This window comes from Natator depressus, chromosome 13 (genome assembly GCF_965152275.1).
Source record: "Natator depressus isolate rNatDep1 chromosome 13, rNatDep2.hap1, whole genome shotgun sequence".
Classification (NCBI taxonomy): Eukaryota; Metazoa; Chordata; order Testudines; family Cheloniidae; genus Natator; species Natator depressus.
In genome coordinates, this window is record NC_134246.1 from 38,102,526 (window position 1) to 38,125,177 (window position 22,652).

The 22,652-nt window shown below is 54.1% G+C and overlaps 2 gene segments (V, D, J or C); one reads left to right on the forward strand and one right to left on the reverse strand.

Moving 5' to 3' along the window:
- Positions 1–4,016: 4,016 nt before the first annotated feature.
- On the reverse strand, positions 4,017–12,456 carry LOC141997128 (Ig gamma-1 chain C region-like). The segment is given in 5 exon segments: positions 4,017–4,357; positions 4,684–5,010; positions 8,346–8,660; positions 8,999–9,298; positions 12,444–12,456. Coding segments are annotated over 5 exon segments (1,296 nt in total).
- An 876-nt stretch (positions 12,457–13,332) lies between these two features.
- LOC141997129 (Ig mu chain C region secreted form-like) lies at positions 13,333–21,771 on the forward strand. The segment is given in 5 exon segments: positions 13,333–13,543; positions 13,973–14,281; positions 16,561–16,887; positions 18,692–19,005; positions 21,391–21,771. Coding segments are annotated over 5 exon segments (1,542 nt in total).
- Positions 21,772–22,652: the final 881 nt, after the last annotated feature.

Genomic DNA, 22,652 nt, shown 5'->3' on the forward strand with positions numbered 1-22,652 from the left:
GCAAGGGTGAGAGGGGTCAGGGCTGGGGGAGCTGCTCGGTCTGTCTGTCTGTGTCATCCCTTCCTGCTTTTATGTCTGTGTCTCATTCACTCAGTCTCTGTCTTATTCACCTATTCTTCTTTCTCTTTCCTTCTTCTGTTCTTTCTTTCCTTTCCATGCTGCCCTCTGTGACGTTATTGACGTGAACTGTGACCGCATGGATCATTGTTGCAACCACTGATATATATTTGCAGGAAATGTTGTACGAAGGTTGTTGTATGAGGTGTCTATAGCAAGGTTATGGTTTGCTGGTTGTGATGATCCTGTGTGTGTATCATTTTTGTAGCTGAAGTTATGGATATTGGCTATGGACTTGTATCTCAATGTGTTTTGATTCTAAGTAGCCTCAGTCAAGCATTTGCTCAGCTTCTTGGGAAAGGACTATTCTCAGTAAGTGGCCAATCAAGAAACACTTAACTGACAATGAATTTGGGAGATGCCAATCCACGTCTGAGCTTTCCTGGGAACGTTCAAACTAACATGTAAACAACGGCAACATCGTTACACTCTCTACTGTGCTAAACTTATTCATTCTTTCGTTCCTATATTCGTTCTCTCTCTCTCTCTCTCACCTTTAACAGGGTCATGGTGGCACTGTAGCACACGCTCAAGAGGAAGAGGGTGATGAAGACCGAGATGGTGGACCAGAGGCCGTCTATCTCCTTGTCTCCATCCTCACTGCAAAACTCACCTGACACGATCACCTCTGCTGGGGGGAGAGAAAGAGACATCAACTCCAACTCAGCCACTGTGACAGAGAGAGCTCGGACTGTGAGTCCAACACCAACCCACCTATCCCCTTCTCTCTCCATCCTTCTATCCCTCCACTCATCTATCTCTGGATATATCCACCCATCCGTGACCACAAAGCATCCATCATTCCATCCCTAGACACACCCCTCCTTCCATTCATCCATCTCTAGATGTATCCATCCATCTGCCCATCCCCATTCACTCTTCCATCCATCCATGAGCATAAACCGTCCATCGATCCATCAGTCCATCCTTAGATACCTCCATCCATCCAACCATTCCTAGATACACCCCTCCAGCCATCCACCTTTAGGTACATCTATCCATCCATGACCAAAACTCATAATCCCTAGACACACCCCTCTACCCATCCATCCATCCATGATAGTAACCCCCCCATCCACCCAGCAGTCTACCCCTAAGAGGAACCCCTCCATCCATCCACCCACCCCTGCCTGCTGTGATGAAATGAAGGATGCAGAGCCTCCCAGGTCTCATCTCACTCATCCCATGTGGCCGTGGCCCTACACCCTGGCACTGAAGCTTGTTGAATTTCTCTGTGCCTCAGTTTCTCTGCCTGTGAAAGGTGGCTCAGGATCCCTCTGAGGTGGGCGAGGTGCCGGGATGCTGCCATGGTGCAGGAGCTCCCTAAAGACCAGGATGGATGGATTTCACACGTGTGCCTCTATGACCCTGATCCCAATGTAACTAAACACCCAGAAGCCACATCAGATGGAACGCAGCAACCTCTGGGCCTGTTTATACAGGGCTCTCTTGCCAACCTGGAGTTGCCTCGGCTGTGGGGATTTTGAACACTGTCGTTTTTAAGAACAGAGCCACAAGAATTTTAAGGATGGGATCTAATGTTTCTCTCTGATACATAATAGATGCTGCTCTCTGAAGCACGGTCCCCCCTACTGAGCCCCCTGCCCTAGAGATGTCTGGAGAATAGGTGCATGGATCTGTGTGGGTGCATGTTTGTCTCTCTCTGTGTTGTGTGTGTCTCTGTGTGTAGAAACATGACAGCCCAGGTGGGAGGGTCCCTGGGTCATTCCATGTGACTGGTGTGTCCATCTGTCCTGGACTGAGCTCTCTCTCAGCCAGTCTGCACACTCTCTTTCTCTGTGTGCCCCTGCACGGCCCCCAGGATAACAGCCCTAACACTGCCGCTGCAGGCTACCCACTCTTTAATGCCAGGTGCGAGCTCTGTGTGCTGCACTGGTGGGTTTGAGCCCTGCGCTCGCCCATCCAGCCTTGGGGCTGATACACACATGGGGGGGAAGGTGTGTGAGTGAGGGGCTGGGTAGGAGACGGTACTCATGTGGGGGGCCATAGGGGTATCTGCATCATCTGTCCCACCCCACTGCCTGGGCCCCCTATGTCACCAGAGCTAGCGAGACTTTAAGTGAGTCCCTGCTTAATGTCCTCTCCAGATAACAGCCCTGCTACTGCTGCTACTTTGTGGGGACTGAGTCCCAGGAGCTGATCCCTGCTGTGAGGTGTTTGCCTTACGTTGTCCTATCTCCCCGTCCCCAGCTGCCACTGAGGGTAAGGGGTGGAGGGAAACCCCTTAGCCTCCTAGCCAGCAGAGGAGGTGGGTGTGGGAGTCATGGTATTTTACTTACCTTCCCACCACTGACTCTGTCTGGAAAATCCCCATGGGGCATCTGCTCCTCTCTGAAGTGGACGGGGGTGTAGGGTAAATTCTGATCCTGATACGGTGCCCCTCTGGGTATGCATGGGTTATAGCCTAGAGGGGATCTTGCCTCGGTGAGATGCCAGGGATGGCTTGGCCATCCACCGAGACACCTACTCACCCAGACATCCCATACTCCATCCATCCTTATCTCTAACCATTTTCTATATCTTCCGCCCATCCATATAGATCTATACCCATCCATTCTCTTACCTCCACATCCAACCATCTCCATCATCATCCCTACCCATCTATCCATTCGTCCTCACCCATGTCTTCCATCCATCCACGCAACCCCATCCACTTATCTATCATCCCTTTATATATTATCCATCTCCAACCATCTGTCACCATATGTCTCTATTAACACACTCAGTCGTCCATCCATCCATTGCCACATTCACCCATCCATTCATCCTCGTCTATCTGTCACTCACCATCTGTACCAGCCCATCCATCCATGTGTCCATCACCATCCATCCGCATCAGTACTGATCCATTACCATATGCACCCACCTACCCATTCATTTATCCATCCATCCATCCCCACCTATCCCCATCTCTAGCCTTCCATCTATCACAGTCCATCTATGGCCATCCATTTATCCATCCCTTCATCCTTCAGAAGGGGTACCCCTCCTACCTTCACCATAGATTTATCCATCCATCCCCATCCACTTATCCATTGGCACCCCAGCCATGAACCAGCCACCCATCATTCCTGCAGTGCAGCGCAGTCTAGTGGGATTGGGTGAGACTCTGAGGACACCTGGGTTCTGTTTCTAGCTCAGTAACGGACGTGAAACCTTGGGCAGGTCCCTTCCCCTCTTGGTGTCTCTGTCTCTTCTCCCTCCTTCTCTATTTAGGTGTGAGCCCTTTGACAGAGGGACTGTCTCCCACTGTGTCTGTGCCATACCCAGCCCAACAGGGCCCTCTCTGAGTTGGGGGTGGAAGTGCTACTTTAATCCAAATAATAACCTCTCTCTCTCCTTCTCTCTGTGATATCTGTTGGTCTATTAGTCCTTCCCTCTGAAGTATGTATGTATCCATCTAACCATCTCTCTGAACACCGAGCCTTCCAACTGACCTGGGCTTGGACATGTCTCGTCCTCTGCAGTATGTATGTGTGTAATTGTCCATCTACCCACCTCTCCATCACTGCTTCTGTGTTGTTTTTGTATCCATGTATCTACCCATCCTTCCTTCCATGGCATCAACCCATCCTTCCTTCCATGGCCTTTACCCATGGATCTACCCATCCATCCATGGTGTATATGTATCCACCCATTCAGGATCTGGGAATTGGCATCCCCAGACTTGTAGCATCTCGGCTTCTCCCAGCCTGCAACCTGGGACCTCGTCCACCTTGGGCGACCTGCAGATTTCACCCAGTGACACCACAACAAGGAGACCTGGGGGAGAGCTCAGACTAGTTCCGTTTATTCACTTGTTGTCATTGCGGGCACAGAGATTATTTACAGGAAGCTGTACTGGACAATACTAGCAGTGGGGCTGGGAGGAGACGTCTTCATTTACCAGAGACTTTGCTGACGCTGCGTTGGGTGAACTTCATCTGCAGGGCTTCGTGGATGACCATGCAGGTGTAGGTGTCCCCGCTGTTCCAGCTGGCCTTGCTGACTTTCAGCTTGCTGTAGAGGAAGAAGTTCGAGTGGCCGGCTCCGTCCTTGATGGGCTGGGTGGAGATGTATTCCATGCTCTCGTCGGGTTTGTGGTTCTTCATCCACTGCACCGAGATGTCCTCGGGGAAGAAGCCCTGCACCAGGCAGGTGAGGCTGACGGAGTCTTCGTTGCTGCTCAGCTCATTGTTTTGGGGGCGCAGGAGGTAGATGCCTGGGCCAGAGCGCCTGCCTTCGGTTCGTGGGGACAGAGGACACAGGGGAGCCATGCACATCACTCAGCTGGGCCACGCGGGGAGAAGGAATGTGCGTGTGTGTGTGTGGGTGTGGGGGTAGGAACATCCCCTCTCTCCTCCAGGATGGAGGGACTGGGAGCTGGTAGTCCTGGAGAGCAGGATGGGGGATAGGATGGTCTCCATCTCACATGGGGACGCAAAGGGACCCAAGGCCGGGATCCCAGGTTGTTGGGCGTTGGGGCTTCCCCTTAAGGATCATCCCTCCCTGCTGAGGGTAGGGATAGGGGAGTCTCTCCCCTTAGGGACCCTTCTCTCCTCCTACCTGGCTTCTTGGAGATGGATTTCCTGAGGGGCGAGGGCAGCTCTGAGTGCTCCACTTTGCAGGTGAAGGTCTCTCCGGCATCCCAGTCGCGGGTGAGGATGGGCATGGAGCTGGAGGCGGTGAAGGTGCCGTTGAACTGCTCACTGAGGTCCAGGCGATCAGGGCTAATGGACTCTGGCTTCTCCCGGGACCAGACCACCCGGAGGCTGGAGTTGCTAGGCAGGTTGACCACCAGGCAGGTGAGCATGGGGCTCTGGGCCACATACAGGGCGGCGGGAGACGGGGGCACCAGGAAGACCTGGATGTTGCTGGGAGATGTTGTTTCTTCTGGGGACAGGAGAGCCCAGATCAGCAGGTAGCCCTGGGTTCCCCTGCCCAAGCCCATCCCAGTCTCCTCTCCCCCCTCGATCCCAGCCCGGCATCCACCTCCCCAGAGGTGGATTTCCAGTAAAACACAGGGTGCCCTGGCACAGGGCCCCCCAGTGACAGGGATCCCCAGGGCCAGGGAGTTGCGAGGGCAGAAGCTTGGTCCTGCCCAGTGGGAGATTTAGAGTTAATGGGGCCCTGAGCTCAGTTTCATTTTTGGGGCCCCCCCTTGGGACCCAGCCAAGAAAAAGATCATTCTCTCTTATCCCCCCTGCCCCCATTTCTCATTCTTGTATTCTTCATCCTCCTCCTGTAATTAATAGGAAGTTGTGATGAAGCGGGACTGTTCTTAATGTTTCCTCTGAATATTGTGGGCGTGCCTCAGTTTTCCCTATGCAGTTCTTAAGTATCTAGGTGGTGGGATAAGGGTGTATGATCGTTGCAGCGCCCTAGAGGGCAGGTGTGTGCAAGGGTCTGGACACAGAGAATGGCCGACACCCTTTTTCCTGGCAACTGATAGCCTGGGCCTTTCCCCCCTGCAAGGGGAGAGCTAAAGATTGGAGAACAAAGGAATCCGGTGACCTCCTGGCCCGGGAAAGGGACAAAGCCCAGAGGAGGGGGGGCTGGAGGGAGTTTCAGTTTGGGGCTGGCTGGGGAGACTTGGTTGCAGGCTTGGTTGTCTGGCTCACTGCCCCCCAAAACGGACCCAGCTGAGGGGTCCGGTTCTCTGCACCTACAAGCTCTGTGTTAGACCATGTCCCTGTCGTCTAATAAACCTTCTGTGTTGCTGGCTGGCTGAGAGTCCCGTCTGACTGTGAAGTTGGGGTGCAGGACCCTCTGGCTCCCCCAGGACCTCACCTGGGTGGACTCACTGTGGGAAGCGCACGGAGGGGCAGAGGACGCTGAATGCTCCGAGGTCAGACCCAGGAAGGTGGAAGCCGGGTGAGCTGTGTGTCCTGCAGACAGGCTGCTCCCCGAGAGGAGACTGCCCCAGAGTCCTGCCTGGCTTCATGGGGAGCAGTTCCGGAGCATCGGCCGGGGACTCCGTGATAGAAGTAAATGAACATGAAGTGAGATACCTTGACTGTTGTTGTCGTCGAACTTATTTTCCCACAGACCACTTGAAAATCGCTGGGGGTCTCGGCGGACACGTAATGATCTTTCCAAATATTGCGTGTACCGTTCGCTAACGATTGTAAAGCGCTTCGGATAAGAGCCCTTTGTAAAAAAATGTAAGAAAAGGTGGGGTGAGGGGTGTGGCCAGGAGTTAGGGTGAGGAAGGGGGCTCAGGGTTGGGGGTGCAGGGTCTGGGTGGGAGTTAGGGTGCAGGAGCAGGTTGGGGTGCAGGGTCTGGCCAGGAGTTAGGGTGAGGAAGGGGGCTCAGGACTGGGGCAGGAGGTTGGGGTGTGGAGCAGTTCCCTGGGGAGCTCCATTTAGTCCTGAGGGTGGGGGTGGGAATGTGGGGGGGTTCAGGAGTCAGGGCTGGGTTTGTGGGGGTGCTACCGGCCCCCTGCCCCCTGGCGGCTCACGGGGGGAGATGTGCAGGGGGAGTGCGGCGGCCCGGAGCGCCGGCAAACAGCTGTTCGGGGGCAGGGGCAGCGCTGGGGAGGGGCAGGGAAGAGGCGGGGGAGGGGGCAGCCTGATGCCGGTGGGGGCGGAGCCTGCAGAGGAGCCCCTGGAGCCGGCAGGAGCAGACGCGGCTTGACAGTAAAACACGGGGGGGGCCCAGGGCCGGGCAGCTGCGGGGGAGAAACTTGGTCCCCGCACTCCCCCTACACATACCCCCCCAGCCCCTGCGGTGAGCCGCTCGGGGGAGGGGACTGGGAGCACCCCCATGACCCCAGCCCCCTGCCCTGATTCCTGGACCCCCCCACATTCCCACCTGCACCCCTCGCACCAAATGGAGCTGCCCCAGGTAAGCGCTGTGCACCCCAACCTCCTGCCCCAGCCCTGAGCCCCCTCCCGCGCCCTAACTCCCTCTCAGACCCTGCACCCCCCCCAGCCTCCCAGCCTCCTGCCCTCCCTGTCTCTTGCACCCCCACACAGCCCCCCAGCCACCTGCCCTCCCTGACTCCTGCACCCCCCCACAGCCCCCCAACCTCCTGCCCCAGCCCTGAGCCTCCTCCCACGCCCTAACTCCCTCTCAGAGCCTGCACCCCCACAGCCCCCCAGCCTCCTGCCCTCCCTGACTCTAGCACCCCCCCACAGCCCCCCAGCCTCCTGCCCTCCCTGACTCTTGCACCCCCCCACAGCCCCCCAGCCACCTGCCCTCCCTGACTCTTGCACCCCCCCACAGCCCCCCAGCCACCTGCCCTCCCTGACTCCTGCACCCCCCCACAGCCCTCCAGCCTCCTGCCCCAGCCCTGAGCCCCCTCCCACGCCCTAACTCCCTCTCAGAGCCTGCACCCCCCCCAGCCCCCCAGCCTCCTGCCCTCCCTGACTCTTGCACCCCCCCACAGCCTCCTGCCCTCCCTGAATCCTGCACTCCCCACAGCCCCCAGCAGCCCCCCCAGCCTCCTGCCCTCCCTGAATCCTGCACCCCCCACAGCCCTCCAGCTTCCTGCCCTCCCTTACTCTGGCAACCCCCACTCCCCCCCCACTCCCACCCCCTGCCCTCCCTGGCTCCTGCAGACCCCCACATCCGCACCTGCACCCCTAGCACCAAACGGGAGCTGCCGCAGGAAAGTGCTGCACACCTCAATCCCCTGCCCCAGCCCTGAGTCCCTCCCTCCCCCTAACTCCTGGCCACACCCTGTACCCCAACCCCCAGCTTGCTCGTGCATCCTAACTCCCTCCCAGACCCTGCACCCCAACCCTGAGCCCCCTCCCGCACCCTAACTCCCTCCCAGACCCCGCACCCTCTGCCTGAGCCCCTCCCGCACCCTAACTCCTGGCCACACCCCTCACCCCACCTTTTCTTACATTTTTTTACAAAGGGCTCTTATCAGAAGTACTTTACAATCGTTAGCGAACGGTACACGCAATATTTGGAAAGATCATTACGTGTCCGCCGAGACCCCCAGCGATTTTCAAGTGGTCTGTGGGAAAATAAGTTCGACGACAACAACAGTCAAGGTACCTCCCTTTATTTTCATTTACTTGCTATTACTTACAGGAGGAGGAGGAAGAAAACAAGAATGAGAAACGGGGCCGGGGGGGAGAAGAGAAAATGATCTTTTTCTTGGCTGGGTCCCAAGGGGGGGCCCCAAAGATGACGGTGATCACAGGGCCCCACTCCCTCTACATCCGCCACTGCCCCGTCTCTTCCGAGGCAGCCTAGCGGGAGTGACAGTCACCTTCGCACTTGCGGGCATGGTCCTGGTTTGTGGTCTGGGTGCCTGGGTGGTACACGTGGCAGGTGTATTTCTTGCCCTTCAGCCACTCGTCCTGGGAGACACTGGCGTTGCTGCGGGTGCTGAAGGTGTGGCCGTCGGCGTCCTTCTTGGCAGGGTCGGTGTGACCATGAAGTTCCCCACGCTTGCCGTCCACCAGCCATTCCACCGTCAAAGGCTCGGGGGAGAAGCCGAAGATGAAGCACACCAGCTGCACGGTGCCTGGCTCAGCGCTGCAGGAGTGGAGGACTTCCACCTCGGGTTCAGAGTACAGGGCCTCTGGGAGAAGGGTGGCAGGGGTTAGTTTTTGTACAGACCCCTGCTGAGCCCCCCTGCCTTGCTCCCTGCAGCACGGCACCCCCGACGGAGCCCCCCGCTCCCCGCAGCACGGCGCCCCCGACGGAGCCCTCTGCCCCTTTCCCTGCACTGCAGCACCCATCACTTCTCTCGGCGTGGTGTCTCTCTCTCTCCGTCCATCCACCCACCACAGCGACTCCCTCGGCTCACAGCGCCGGCAGGCTCCCATCCTTTCTCCCTGCAGCAGTCACCAGATCAGGGACCTGAGAGACCCCCAACCCCTCCCGTTCCCCCCCTGGGCTGCCCCGCGCCGTCCCTACTTGGGATTTCCTTGGAGATGCTGGAGCTGGTGGGCTGGTGTTGTACGTTGCAGCTATAGGTGTTAGACTTCCAGCTGCTGGACGGGACGGTGACCTGGCTGCTGAGCGTGTAGAGGCCGCTGGAAGGTTGCAGCAGGGAGGGATAGGTCTTCACGCCCGAGGGGGTGACGTTTGGGCTCCACGTCACGGTGACCGGCTCGGGGAAGTATCCTTTGGCCAGGCAGCCGAAGGTGACCTGGGGGGTGGTGCCTTCGCCGATGCAGGAGGTCAGGGGGAAGACAGACGGGGCCGTGGGGCTAGCTGCAAAGAGAGAGAGAGCGAGGCCATGAGACGCAGCCCCTACCCCGCTCCATGCAGCACGGGGGCCCTAGCGTGGCACTGGGGCCAGCACTCAATGCCGGGGGAGAGCGTCCCCTAACGGAGCCCCACTCTGCTCCACTCAGCACAGCAGACAGCTTGTGGTGAGACTGTTGCAAGGTCTTGTTAATGTCTGTGCGTAAGTGGGTGCCTGAGAGAGGCTGCCCCCCGTCTTCCTGGTTGTGTCACAGAGTGACCAGGATCAGGGCCCCCAAATCACTTCGTGCTAAACAGTCCCTGTCTGTGATCGGGGGCCCCATTACACGGGTGCTGCAGAGAAACACAATGACAGACAGTCCCTACCCCAAAGAACTTACAGGCCAAATAGGCAAGGTAAAGGAAGGGTCAGAGGGGAAACTGAGGCAGAGGGTGAGGAAGGGACCTGGTTACAGCAGGTCAGTGGCACAGCCAGGTACAAAACCCAGGAATTAGGTGCTGAAGTGCTCAAGTGGCAGAGAAATTCTCCTTGGAGAAATCACAGCGTCTGCATCTAGAAAACAACCCAAGTTTTTGACCAAGGAACTGAAATTGGGGGACACTTCTGGGCTCTCGGAAGAAGTGTGGTACCAGAAACGTTTGGGTCTTCCGGTCTCCAGCTGAAGACATGCAGAAGTTAGACCAGCAATTTTAGCTTGGGTACGAATAGTAAATGTTATATTCTCACTAGGCTCCTGGGTTCATTGCTAACATCATCAGTCCCTAGTGGCCAATTAGCAATTCTGTCGCTCAAACACACGTTATTAGAGTCCTGGGAACTCACTTGAGACACTGGTAGGAAAGACTGGGACTGTCCAAATCAACCCGGGACATTTGGGCCCTTTGGGTTAGAGTTCGGGTTATCATTATACATAGGGGAGGAGGATTAAGGGTTAGGGTTAGGTGCTGGGGTTAAGGGCTAGAGGTTGCTGTGGTAGAATTAAGGGTGATGGTTTAATGGTGGGTCAAATACATTTCCACTCTCAAGTTCAATTTTTGACATGTTGTGATTGGATTTCTAGCCAATTTTGTAGGCATTGATCCATCAGATTCCTACCGGTTCTGCTGCCATTTCCCAGAGGCAGTTAGTGAGACTCTGGGGTCCTATCCCAAGGGGTAGTTTGCCACGATGACTCATAATTCTGATGCTGGGATGCTTGATACCCAACTGGAGACATGGAAACCCTAGTGCTCAGAGGGTGAAGGTGGGGAGGTTAGGGTTAGAGCTGGGGTTATGGTTAGGGGTATAATGGGTCGTTAGTACTTGTATCACAGTGTCATACTGGAAAACCTAATCTAGGATCAGGGACCCATCGCGCCAGGAGCTTTACAGAGAAATAAGGACGAGGACTTTACTGATCCCAGGACCATTGCAGCCTAAGCAATCTAAAGTCAGGGTTGGGGGCATCAGGTTGGGACGTTAGGGTTAGGTGTTGGGTTTGACAAGACGGTCAGAGTTGGGGAGTAGGGGCTAGAGAGCCGGGGTTCAGCATGAGCATAGGACTATAGGGAGAGGGCGAGGATTAGGGTGTTGGGGTTAAGGAGTTGGTGCATCTGTCCACTGGGGTTAGGGTCCTGGTTAGGGAGTTAGGGCAGAGTTGGGGGTCTAAGTAGTTGGGTTTAAGGTTTGGTTTAGGGTCAGAGTTCTGGGGTTAGAGTAAAAAACCTTCCCTCCCCCAAACTCAGTAGTCGACTGGTTATCACGCCCCCTCGCTCATGACCTTTCTAGCCAGATTCCCACTCAAGAAACACTCATATTCTAACCAATTTAGGCCTCACTTTCTAGATGCCCAAACTTGAGGCACCTTGGGGAGCAGTTACCGGGGTCTGCATCTCCAGTGGGCTTTAGCCGGAGATGTCAGAGCTTGTCCCCCCTGGAAAGGAAGCCCAACGCGTCTCCAGCTGAGTGCGCCGCAAAAACGGAGCCAGCTCAACTCAAAGGCCAAATTAGGAACCTGAACTCTGAGCTGTTGCCTGAAGAGGGGCTGCCAGTTACGTCCAGCCCCAGGCAGCCAAGCTGACATCTAGCTGTGCTGGGAACTCCCCACGCTCGGCCCTCAGCATGGAGCATGAGCACAGAGCTGGTGGAGGGAGGCTGGGATGGCTCAGAGAGACATGTTCCCACGCTCGGTGAGTTCAGGGTTTTACCTCTGACAAGGGACATGCTAAAGGGAAATTTATGCCTCAGTTTAGAAAGTTTTTGGTTGCAAATATTTGTAACTGGGCTAAAGAGAGGAGACAACAAAAGTCCCTTAGAAACAATTCAGCTGTTCCCCCAAACCTCTAGTTTCAGCCCCCCCAACCCTGAGCGCCCCACGTCTGCTTATGGCCTTGAGTCCTGACCCCCAGCCACCTGCTAGCCCAGCCCTGGGCTCCCCCCAGATCTGCCGGTGCCTCTCGCTCCCAACCCACAGCCCCTGCCAGCCCCGCTCTGCCCCACTGCGCTGCCGGTGCTCCTCACTCCTGACCTGCAGCCCCCTGCTAGCCCAGCCCTGCCCCCCTGAGCCTTGCCAGTGCCCCTCACTCCCGACCTGCAGCCCCCTGCTAGCCCAGCCCTGGCTCCCGCCCAGCCCTGGCTCCCACCCATCTCTGCGGGTGCCCCTCGCACCTGAGCAGCAGCCCCTTCTAGTCCAGCTCGGGGCTCCCCCACCCAGGTCTGCTGGTGCTCCTCACTCCCGACCCGCAGCCCCCTGCTATCCCAGTCCTGGTGTCCCCCTGCAGCTGAGTCGGTGCCTCTCACTCCGGACCTGCAGCCCCCTGCTAGCTCAGCCCTGGGCTGTCCGCAGTTCTGCTGATGCCCCTCACTCCTGACCCACAGCCCCTGCTAGCTCAGCCCTGCCCCCCCCGCCCCAGCTCTGCTAGTGCCCCTCAATCGTAACCTGCAACCCCTGCTGGCCCAGCCCTGGGCTCGCTCCCTACAGTTCTTTCAAAACTGTTATCCCAGCTTATAGGTGGAGTGTGAGAGAAGCACCTCTGTTCCCCTGTCTCTGCGGGGGGCGGGGGGCACCGTCTGGCCTCCCCAGCTTATCCCCATTTATCTCTGATAGGGTTAAAACACCATCTGTACTCATGTGACAAGCCAATAACAGCCACTTTCCTGTAATTTACTCACCATGTTGGGTCATGGTCCAGCACTGTAGACCGGGGGGTTCTGTCCGGGAGTCCAGCTCTGCTCTGTGGCTGTCACGTAGCTCTTCTGAGGTATCTTTGCCTGTCAGACATCCCCTCTCCTCCCCCGCAGAGGGTAGTCAAGATAATTATAGATTGAAAACAATAGATGACGCCCACTGGGGAGCTTTCACTGTTACAGCTGGTGAGAAGGTGTGAAAATTGGACAGGTGGGTGAGCCCAGGGGGCTAAAACCGGGGTGAAAAAACAACATTGGTGTGACTTTCACTTGTGGAAACTTCCCCTTTTCAGCCCATGTTGTTTGTTTGTTTGTTGGTCGGTTTTCCCCAGAGATTCAGCCAGGAAGGTCCCAAAGCTCAGAAAAGATTGAGGCCTCCTGGGGGCTCTTTTTGAGAACCTGCCATGCGGGAGGGTGAAGAAGACGACTTTAGGGCTGTCCTGGAACTGCGGATAGAACCCAGGTGTCCTGACTCTCAACCACCCAGGATGGATAGCTTGATAGTGGGTGTGTACGGGGATAGATAGATGTCCTGTACCTAGGTGCACACAAGTATCATGTCTCCTTCTAGCCATTATTCATTCTTTTAACATCTCCTGGCAGTTTGTCTTTATTATACAAAGGGTCTCTTCTGGTCCTTGCTCCTGTGAAGGTGGTGAGAAGTAGTTGGGTAGTTCCTCGCACCATGACTGGTGGTGGAATGTCCACTGCAATTTGACCTGTTTAAACTCATCAATTCGTGGAGTTTCAGGGCAGAAGAAGGGATCACCAGGATCGGCACGTCCCCCGGCGATCCCTGGCCCAAGCCCCCACCTTCTGGTCAAGCAGAGCAGTTAGAAAGAGAGGCCAAAGCTGGCTTTAAGGACTCCGTGTCATGGAGAGTCCACCAGAATCCAGAAATAAGGACTGCAACCCCCAAAATACTGTAAAATTGGGAAAGCCAGCTGGGAGTGAATATTTCATCCTCAGTGAATTTCCCCTGGACCTGTCAGTGTCCCGGAGAGGCAGATTGAAGAGCTCAGAATCCGAGGTGTATGGTTTGAAAGATCTGTTTGCACAGAAGGGCAGCGACCGGAGGAGAAAGCGTGCGTGTTGAGTTATCTCATCCATCCATGACTCCTGGAGGGCTCTTCCCTAGCTTTAACAAACGGTCTTGTCATCAAACAGAGGAAGGGGCTTAGGGAGCTGGCTTCAGTTCCCAGATCTCCCACAGACTCCCCCTGTCACCTTGGGGAAGCCACGTCATCTCTCCAGGCCTCAGTTTCCCCATCTGTTCAATAACAGTACTGATGCTCGCTTCACACTGGAGAGCTGAGGAGGGCTGGACTCACATTGTGAGGCGTGTGGGGAATATTTCTGCCTTCTAAAGGACCAGAGTCTCCTTTCAGCATCACTTGTACAAAACCAGAGCGAGTCCACTGGAGTTGCTCCAGGTTTACACTGGTAGATCAGTGGTCTGGTTTTCAGAGTTTCCCCCCTTTTGATGGTTTCTCTCATATTCTTTCTTTTTCCAGCGACCCCCACAACCCCCTCCGTCTTCCCCCTGGTTCTCTGCTGCAGCAAGACCGGCAATGCGCCCCCGGACACCAGCTTGGCCTGCCTCGTAACTGGCTATTTGCCATCACCAGTGGACATCAAGTGGAATTCTGGCCAAGTGACCAAGGGGGTCAAAACTTTCCCAGAGGTGACGATGAGCAATGGGCTCCACACCCAGAGCAGCCTGCTGATCCCCTCTGACAGTTCCCGGCAGGGCGACCCCTACCAGTGCGACGTGACGCATCAAGGCACAGCAAAGACAGTGTCCGGGAAGTTCCCTCAGGAATGTAAGACATGCGGCGGGGGGAGGAGGGGGCAGCCAGGCTGAGATTTTCAAAGCGCCTAGAGAGTCTGAGAGCCAGTTAATCTTAATCCACATCCCGTAGGTGCCTTTGGAAAAATCTCACCCTGAAAGAGTGGGGAAAGTTTGGCCCCGTGTTGAAACACACTGAGCCCTGGTGCTTTGTCATTGCAGAACTCCCGCCCCCAGCGCCCCTCTCCGTGGGCCCCTGAATGGGGCAAACCTCAGGGTGAAATGCACCCCTGGGCAGTTCCACGAAGGGTGAGATTTTTCAGCCCTGCCTAAAGGATTTAGGCACCTGTTTCCCATGGGAACGTGGCATGTAAATCCCTGAGGCACCTTGGGAAATCTGAGACACGCAACTGGTCTGAAATGGCACCTAAGCCTCATGCTGCCCTTCTGTACAGGGGAAATCTTCGGCTCACTGCCTTACTCCCTCACCCTCACCCAAACCCAAACCCAGACCCAGACTCCTCCCACCGGGGGGTTAGAACAAAGCCCATTCGCTGCTTCAGTCCAAAGGCCAGGTTTGTTCACACACAAGGACTCAAAGCAAAACCAGTGCAACTCAGAGCACAGGCTCCCAGCCACCCGGGGCCCCCGCAGCTTTCAGCCGGCTGGATGGGGAGCACACCCCCCCTTTCCCACTAGGTCCCCTTTCCCGCATGGTTCCTAGCCCTCCTGCCTGGTCCGCATCTAGAGATTTCCCCCTCAGGTGCTTTCCTCAGCACTGAGCCAGAAGACTGCAGCAAGCAGTCCCCTGAAACTCCAATTCCCAGCAACCACTGGCCCTATCGGGGCTACACCCCCTTACAAGCTAGCACTCGCTTACACCTCTTTGTCATGGAGCTGTGTGTGTTTTTTGCACTCTGGCTGTTCTCGGGCATCTTTTGAAATGGATACAACCCCAGAGCAGCAAACCTAGGCATTCTGGGCTCAGAATTTGAACGGGTGTAAATCGACTGATCTCCACGGACGGCAGTGGCCCTGTGCCGACTTACATCAACTGAGGATTTGACCCTTTTTCTGTAGTCAGACACAGTCAGTCCTCTCCCAGGTTTTCTTCTGATGCCATGTCATGCTCTACAGCGCCACAGTCCCCCTTAAACAGGGGACATTAATTGAGGAAAAGAAGTTCAAAGAAACACCGCTCAAGTTCCAGCTTTGTCCCTGCTGTTTACCAGGGAGAACACACTCCAGCAGCATGTGCAGAAAGAATGCACGGAGGCATTCAGTATTTGCCTAAATGATTTAAGGGCCCTGTTCCCATTTGTTTTAATCCCTTTCATGGCTGTGAAGTTAATCCCTAGAGGCTGAATAAAGTACGCAGTGTAAACACAGCACAACAAGGTGGGGTTTTTGCCAGTGCTGGGAGGACGGTAGAGTTAGCACTCTCTCGGGAAGGGGAGTGGGGATCTACAGAGAGTGACACTGGACTGTGTTTTCCTTTGTCATAAATATAAAGGGAAGGGTAAACCCCTTTAAAATCCCTCCTGGCCAGAGGAAAAATCCTCTCACCTGTAAAGGGTTAAGAAGCTAAAGGTAACCTCGCTGGCACCTGACCAAAATGACCAATGAGGAGACAAGATACTTTCAAAAGCTGGGAGGAGGGAGAGAAACAAAGGGTCTGTGTCTGTCTGTATGCTGCTTTTGCTGGGGATAGAACAGGAATGGAGTCTTAGAACTTTTAGTAAGTAATCTAGCTAGGTATGTGTTAGATTATGATTTCTTGAAATGGCTGAGAAAAGAACTGTGCTGAATAGAATGACTATTCCTGTCTGTGTGTCTTTTTTGTAACTTAAGGTTTTGCCTAGAGGGATTCTCTATGTTTTGAATCTAATTACCCTGTAAGGTATCTACCATCCTGATTTTACAGAGGTGATTCCTTTACTTCTATTAAACGTCTCCTTGTAAGAAAACTGAATGTTTTTTCATTGTTCTAAGATCCAAGGGTTTGGGTCTGTGGTCACCTATGCAAATTGGTGAGAATTTTTACCAAACCTTCCCCAGAAAGTGGGGTGCAAGGGTTGGGAGGATTTTGGGGGGAAAGACGTGTCCAAACTACGTTTCCCAGTACACCCAGTTAAAGTTTGGTGGTGGCAGTGAAAATCCAGGGTCAAAGGATAAAATTAATTTGTACTTTGGGGAAGTTTTAACCTAAGCTGGTGAAAGTAAGCTTAGGAGGTTTTCATGCAGGTCCCCACATCTGTACCCTAGATTTCAGAGTGGGGAAGGACCCTTGACATCTCCTCTCTCTGCTCTCAGCATATGGTTTGACAGTGCCACCCCAGGTTTACCTCCTGGTCCCCACCTGCGAGGACAGCGCCACAGAGAGCCAGCTGGAGCTGGTTTGCCTCCTCCTGAGCTTCAGACCCGGGAAAGCCGACATGAAATGGCTGGTGAATGGAAAGGAGAGGAGCCCCCCCACCCCGGCCTTTTCCTCTGCAATGGGCACAGATGGCTCCTACATGGGGCAGAGCTGCATGACCATCACCAGGCAGAGCTCGGAGACGGGGGACATCTTCACCTGTCAAGTGACCCACCCAGCAGCGGGAACAGAGCTCTCCATGCAGAACGCCAGCAAGTGCTTGGGTGAGGGGCTACGCCCGTGCATGGTGGGGAGGTGGGGTGGAGAGTTACTCAGAAACCAGCCCTGCCTAAGGGTAGGTGTGACTGCACCTAGACCCCAGTGTGATGGGAGACATAGGAGTACCATAGAGAAATTGATACTGTAGGTGGAAGGGAAGAGAAAGAGATATAATGGGGGGATGGATGAATGGGATGGATAGTACCAGTGTTCTGATGGAGGTGGATGGATAGATTAGATTAGATTAGATTTCGATAGTCTTTTTCTGCCTTTCCACATTATTTATGCTGCTCATTGACATCTCTTTGCATTTCTCAGCCTGCCTCAGAAGTTCACTTGACCCAACCATCTACTTAACCAAACCCTCCTATGAAGATGTCATCAAAACTTCTGGTCATGTTACCTGTTTAGTTTTGGGTTATGATTTAGCAGCCAGCAGAATCGCATGGAAAGTGGATGGGCAAGTCAGCTCTGCGGCGAAGACAGAACCCCCCCCAAAAACAACAATGGGACCACCAGCCTGGTCAGTTCTCACCCTGTGTCACTGGCCCAATGGGGACAAGGCACCATATTCTGGAGAACTAACCCAGGACATAAGCATGAGCAATACAGGTGAGTAGCCTTGGCATTTCAAAGGGAAAGGCAAACTCCAGTCATTGTTAATTGGGATTAGAGGGTGAAACTCACCCCGCATAAGTCCTAGGCAGCCTCTACGTCCCAGTTAACCCCCCGACAAGTAGGACTTTAGCGGAGCCCAGGCCCTCAGCACAGGGATGTATTGCAGGTATAATTATTATTTCTCCTATGAATCTTTCATTCTCTATCTCTCATTAATTTCCACTTGCACAGTTTCCCCAGTATTCCCTGCTTTAACATTAATTTCCAGATTCTCCAGGAATTTCACTCCCTCTGCTCCCTGGGATCCAGCGATGTGGCCTGTTAGGGACTTAGTGTCCTATTTGTGACTCTGGTCTGATGTGCATATGTACTTCTTACCTCTGGAAATCAGGCTGGCACTTGTCGCAGGCATCTGGTCTTTCAGGGATATTTCTGATGAGAATCTCTAAGTCTCCAGTGTAGTTAGGTGCCCAAATCCCAGTGAAATACCCAAGGTGTCCAAGTCCCTTAGCCAGCCTTTGAAAAATCTCAATTGTGTTGAATTTTGTTGTGAGCGTTTGAAGGAGGGAAGAGGCTCCATCTGAGTGAGCAAATGGGTTGGTGACGCAATGTCATGATGATGCATGGTGGAAACTTGGGGTGAAGAGGAGATTAGTTTTGGGACACAGGACTAGCTCAAAGCCCCCTGCCCATCTGCGTTACTGTAAAACCAAGCTGAGGATAACGATTAGGATGATGATCTGGAAGGGGATGAAGATGATGTCAATGACAATGAAGAAGGAAATGAAGATGCTGAAGGAGAAAAAAAGAAAGAACGTTAGAATGCTGGAGAAGATGAAGATAAGGAGGAAGGAAGGGAGGTGAAGAAGATGAATATGGTGATGGAGATGAAGATGATGATGTTAAGTTGTTGCCGTTGAAGGTTGAGGATCTGGAAGTTCACTGTGCATTCTGCGGGGAAGGCTTTGGAGTTCAGTTGAGTCTTTGGGTGAAGATCCAGGCTCTTTGAGTTTCAAGGGAGATGATGCTCAAGGGTTGGGTTTTTATTTTGCCTGGTCTAGCTTCACACTTACCCTGAACAACTGCCCTCCCTGGCCCCTTGACACAGAGATAGCTGGTGGATCTAAGTCCTTAACTTAGACAGACAAACCAAGTCTTATTCTTCTCTTGCCCCTCTTCCTTTTCATTTAGGCATCAGTGAGAAGGAGCCCTCAGTCACTGTCTCCCAAGCCTACCACGAAGACATCTCCGGGAACAGAGTCTCCTTGACTGTGATCTGCGAAGCTAGTGGCTTTTACCCTGAGGAGATCAGCATGTCATGGTTGAAGAATAACTCCCCAGAACTCAAGTCCAGTTACAACCATGGCCCTGTGTCAGGAAGTGGCACTTTCTCTGCCTACAGCGTCCTGAAGGTTGAGCCAAGTCAAGGAGAAGGAAATTACACCTGCGTGGTGCATCACCCAGCCATGGAAGAGCCCAAGAGGTTGTGCAAAAGGTGTCCCTCGGTAAGTGGATTCTCAGAGGCAGGTATTAATTTGGGGATGTCCACACGTGTTCTTATCCCGTCCAACCAATGGCATAAACAACCACATGACTCCATGTGAGCCCTGGTGGGGGGAGGCGGGGTGGCAATGAAGGCATCATAATGGAGAAAGAAATCCGTCTTTGGTGAAACCAAGATTTATTGCAACCTGAGCTGGGTGGGAACCTCCGCTCCACTCCAGTGCAGGAGAGTACCCTGTATTCCCAAGGCATTATCCAGTCCGAAATGCCCCAAGTAATGGCGATCCCTCCCCACCCCTGGAGGAGATGATTCTGCAGCTTCATAGACCCCATCACCACTAACGGAAATGCAGGAAAACTGTCCTAAGTGAAAGAGGGAATTTAAAGGAGGGTGCAGAATGTAATCTCATTGGGCTGTGATTTGGCCAAGACATTGGGATGGACACTCTCTTGATCTTGGGGAAAGTTCACAGAGGACTTTCATGGCAGGGAGGTGGTTCACTGAAAAATTTATTTCCTTCTTAACCATGGATCCCCCTGGGAGTTGTTTGCTCCACACTTGGACATGGATTCCCAAGGTGGCTGGCTGACAATTTTGACCTTATTGTCCCTTTTTATTCCTCAAATTTGTTGCTGGCAAATTAGGAAAGTCTTCATGGATCTGCAGCCATGACAGGCACCCAATTAAAATCTGTTCTCAAGGAAAAGATGAGCTGGGGTGGGGCAGATTCCATATCGGATTCAGAAGCCCATGAATTCATTCAAGCAAAGGAGAGAAACCTCTCAGCTCCATTGCCCCACAGTGGGGCTTGGACGTCCACTTTAGAAACTAATCTCATGAGCGACACCATGCATATCCTTCACACAACATTCAATAGAGGACATTGTCCCTGGGTGCCAGGGCTCCCATCAGTCTGGGTTTCCCTGCTGAGATTTCTAAAGTGATTCGAGGTCTCCCCTCCTCCATCGGCTTGCAGTGGGAGTTGGGGGACTCATGTCCTGAGGGACCTCAGCAGAGCACAGGTGTGAAGTATAAATGGCCCTTCTGCCTGTGCAGAGGGTAGGGTTTAGGGAACACAAGTTCTGTCCTGAGCCGTGGGTGCAGTGTGGGGTCTAGTGTTTAGAGCAGGAGGATCTGGGTGCCAGTCATGACCATGGGCAGGTCATTTGTCCTGTGTACCAGCTGCCATCTCTGGGAAAGGGGAATAACTGTATTGAGCTCAGGTGGGTCATCAAGCTCATGAATTTCTGGCTGGAAGGACCCAGAGTTGAGCAACCACGGCAGGTCTGTCCCTGGCCATGTTTTCCACAATGGGGCTTTCTCCCAACAAAGCCGGAGCCCTTCAGATTTGCTCCTGGCACTGAGAGACCCAAATAAGCATAATTGGACCCAGGAATCCCAATCTCTCGGGTGGTTGGAAAATCTCAGCCATTTTCACCACTGCTCCATAAGATGAGGGTCCTGCCCCTCCTACCAGGGAACCCAGTGCCCTATTTCCACCTCCAGTGACCCTCAGGCCCTTTCCCAAACAGCCCCTGGGCTTTGCGCCCCTGAGAGAGAGGCACTCAGTTACCCACCTCATGCCTGTTGAAATATTTGCTCAGCCCTCAACGCTGCCTCCTGCCCCCCACCAGGTGTCAGCAACTGTAATCGACGCCCTCTAGAGGTCTCTCTCCTTCTCCCTTCCCTGGAGGACCTCTACATAGGGCAGAACGCCACCATCAGTTGTTTGGTGAGTGGCATGGAAACCCCCGGCAGCCTGGAGGTCTCCTGGAAGCGGGGTAGTGGGGGCCCGTTGGCCGTGGTCTCCAGGGAGCCAGTGCTGCAGGAAGATGGCACCTACAGTGCAACCAGCATCCTGTGAGTGTGCGTGGAGGAGTGGCAGGCGGGGGAGGAGTTCACCTGCACCGTGAAGCACCAAGACATCCCGTCGGCCATTGTCAAGAGCATCTGCAAGTCACAGTAAGAACTCAGCCTTCTGTCCCTAGGGGGCGCTAGTTCTGATCCGGCTTGAGGTCTTTGGGACTGGGAGTCGCAAATTTGTGGTTGGGATGAAATGGGCAAATTTATGAGACAGAGGGGGACACAGTCAGGACTCCTGGGTTCTTTTTCTGTCTCTGGGAGGGGAGTGGGATGTCGTGGGTTAGAATAGGGAGACTGGAAGCCATGAGTCCTGAGTTCTAGCCCCTTTTCAGGGAAGGTATTTGGATCTGGTGGGTTAGTGTGGCCCGAACTCCTGGATTGTATCCATGGGTCTGGGTGGGGAGTGGGGGGTGTCGTGGGATATAGCAGGGTGATGAGGGTGGGGGGTGGTAGCCAGGACTCCTGGGTCCCAATCCTTCGCATTAACGCTTAGCTCTTTCTCATGGCAGTGGTTTCCCTCCAGGCCCCTTCTGTCTACATCTCCCCTCCTCACGCTGAGGAGCTGGCTCTCTGGGAATTGGCCACCATCACCTGCCTGGCCTCCGGCTTCCAGCCCAGAGCCATCTTGGTGACACAGACCCAGCAGGACCGGCCCGTGCCCCAGGAAGCCTACACCAACATCGGCCCCATCTGGGAGGCTGGGAAGGAGGAGCGCTACTTCATCTACAGCAAGCTCAATGTCTTGGCATCTGAATGGGAGCAGGGGGACACGTACGCCTGTGTGGTGGGGCACGAGGGTCTGCCCATGACCTTCGTCCAGCGGAGCGTGGACAAAGCCTCTGGTAAACCCAGCGCCGTCAATGTCTCTGTGATCTTGTCCGATACCGACGTCACCTGCTACTGAGGAGCAGAGCCACGTGGGCTCCTCACGGCGTATCTGAGATGGCCAGGGAACCTCGTGGGGTCTGGGATTCCTCTTAGCCTGTATGTAAAGCTGTGGGAGCTCTGGTGTACAGAGCATGGCTGTGTGTGGAATATGCCCCCCAAAAATGCAGCATGCTAGAGTTTGTGATGAAGGGTGTGTCTTCTGGCGGAGACTGTCTCTGTGTCTCATCCACCCATCCACGCTTCCTCCCACAATATCTAGATGTATCCCCCCACCTTTCTTTCTTTCTTTCTTTCTTTCTTTCTCTTTAGCCATCCTCCTTTCCTTATGGATTGTCTACGTCAATTCATCCTTCCACAGGATCTATCCATCCATCCTACCCTCTGCAGTACCTGTCTCGTTGATTGCACAATATCCGTCCATCCATGCATGCAAAATTATGCAATCTCCTCTCTGCATCCATCCATCCTCATGCAGTGTCATGTTTCCACCTGCCCATCCCTCTGCAGTGAGTTGCTATCCATCCATTATTATTCATGATATTGCAGCTCCTAGATCTCCTGACTGATGTCAGGGCCCTATTGGATGGGTCCTGTACGAACACACACACAGCAAACGTCCTGGAACCAAGGAGCTGATATTTTGGAACAAAAGGATTAAAATTGGGAAGCTAAAAGGGAACGAGACACCCAACTCCCATTCAATTGTAAGTTTATTTCACTGGCATCTAATTTCCTAAGAGTCCTTTAAAGACCCCAGCCCAGGTGGCTTGTCTCTGGTCACACTGCAGGTCAGTGGGAGAGGTGGGAATAGAGCCCTGATCCCCCATCTCCAAGACTTGTTTTGTAACTATTGCACCTGTCTTGCAATGTAGCCCTAGCCACTCTGGCATGAGAAGC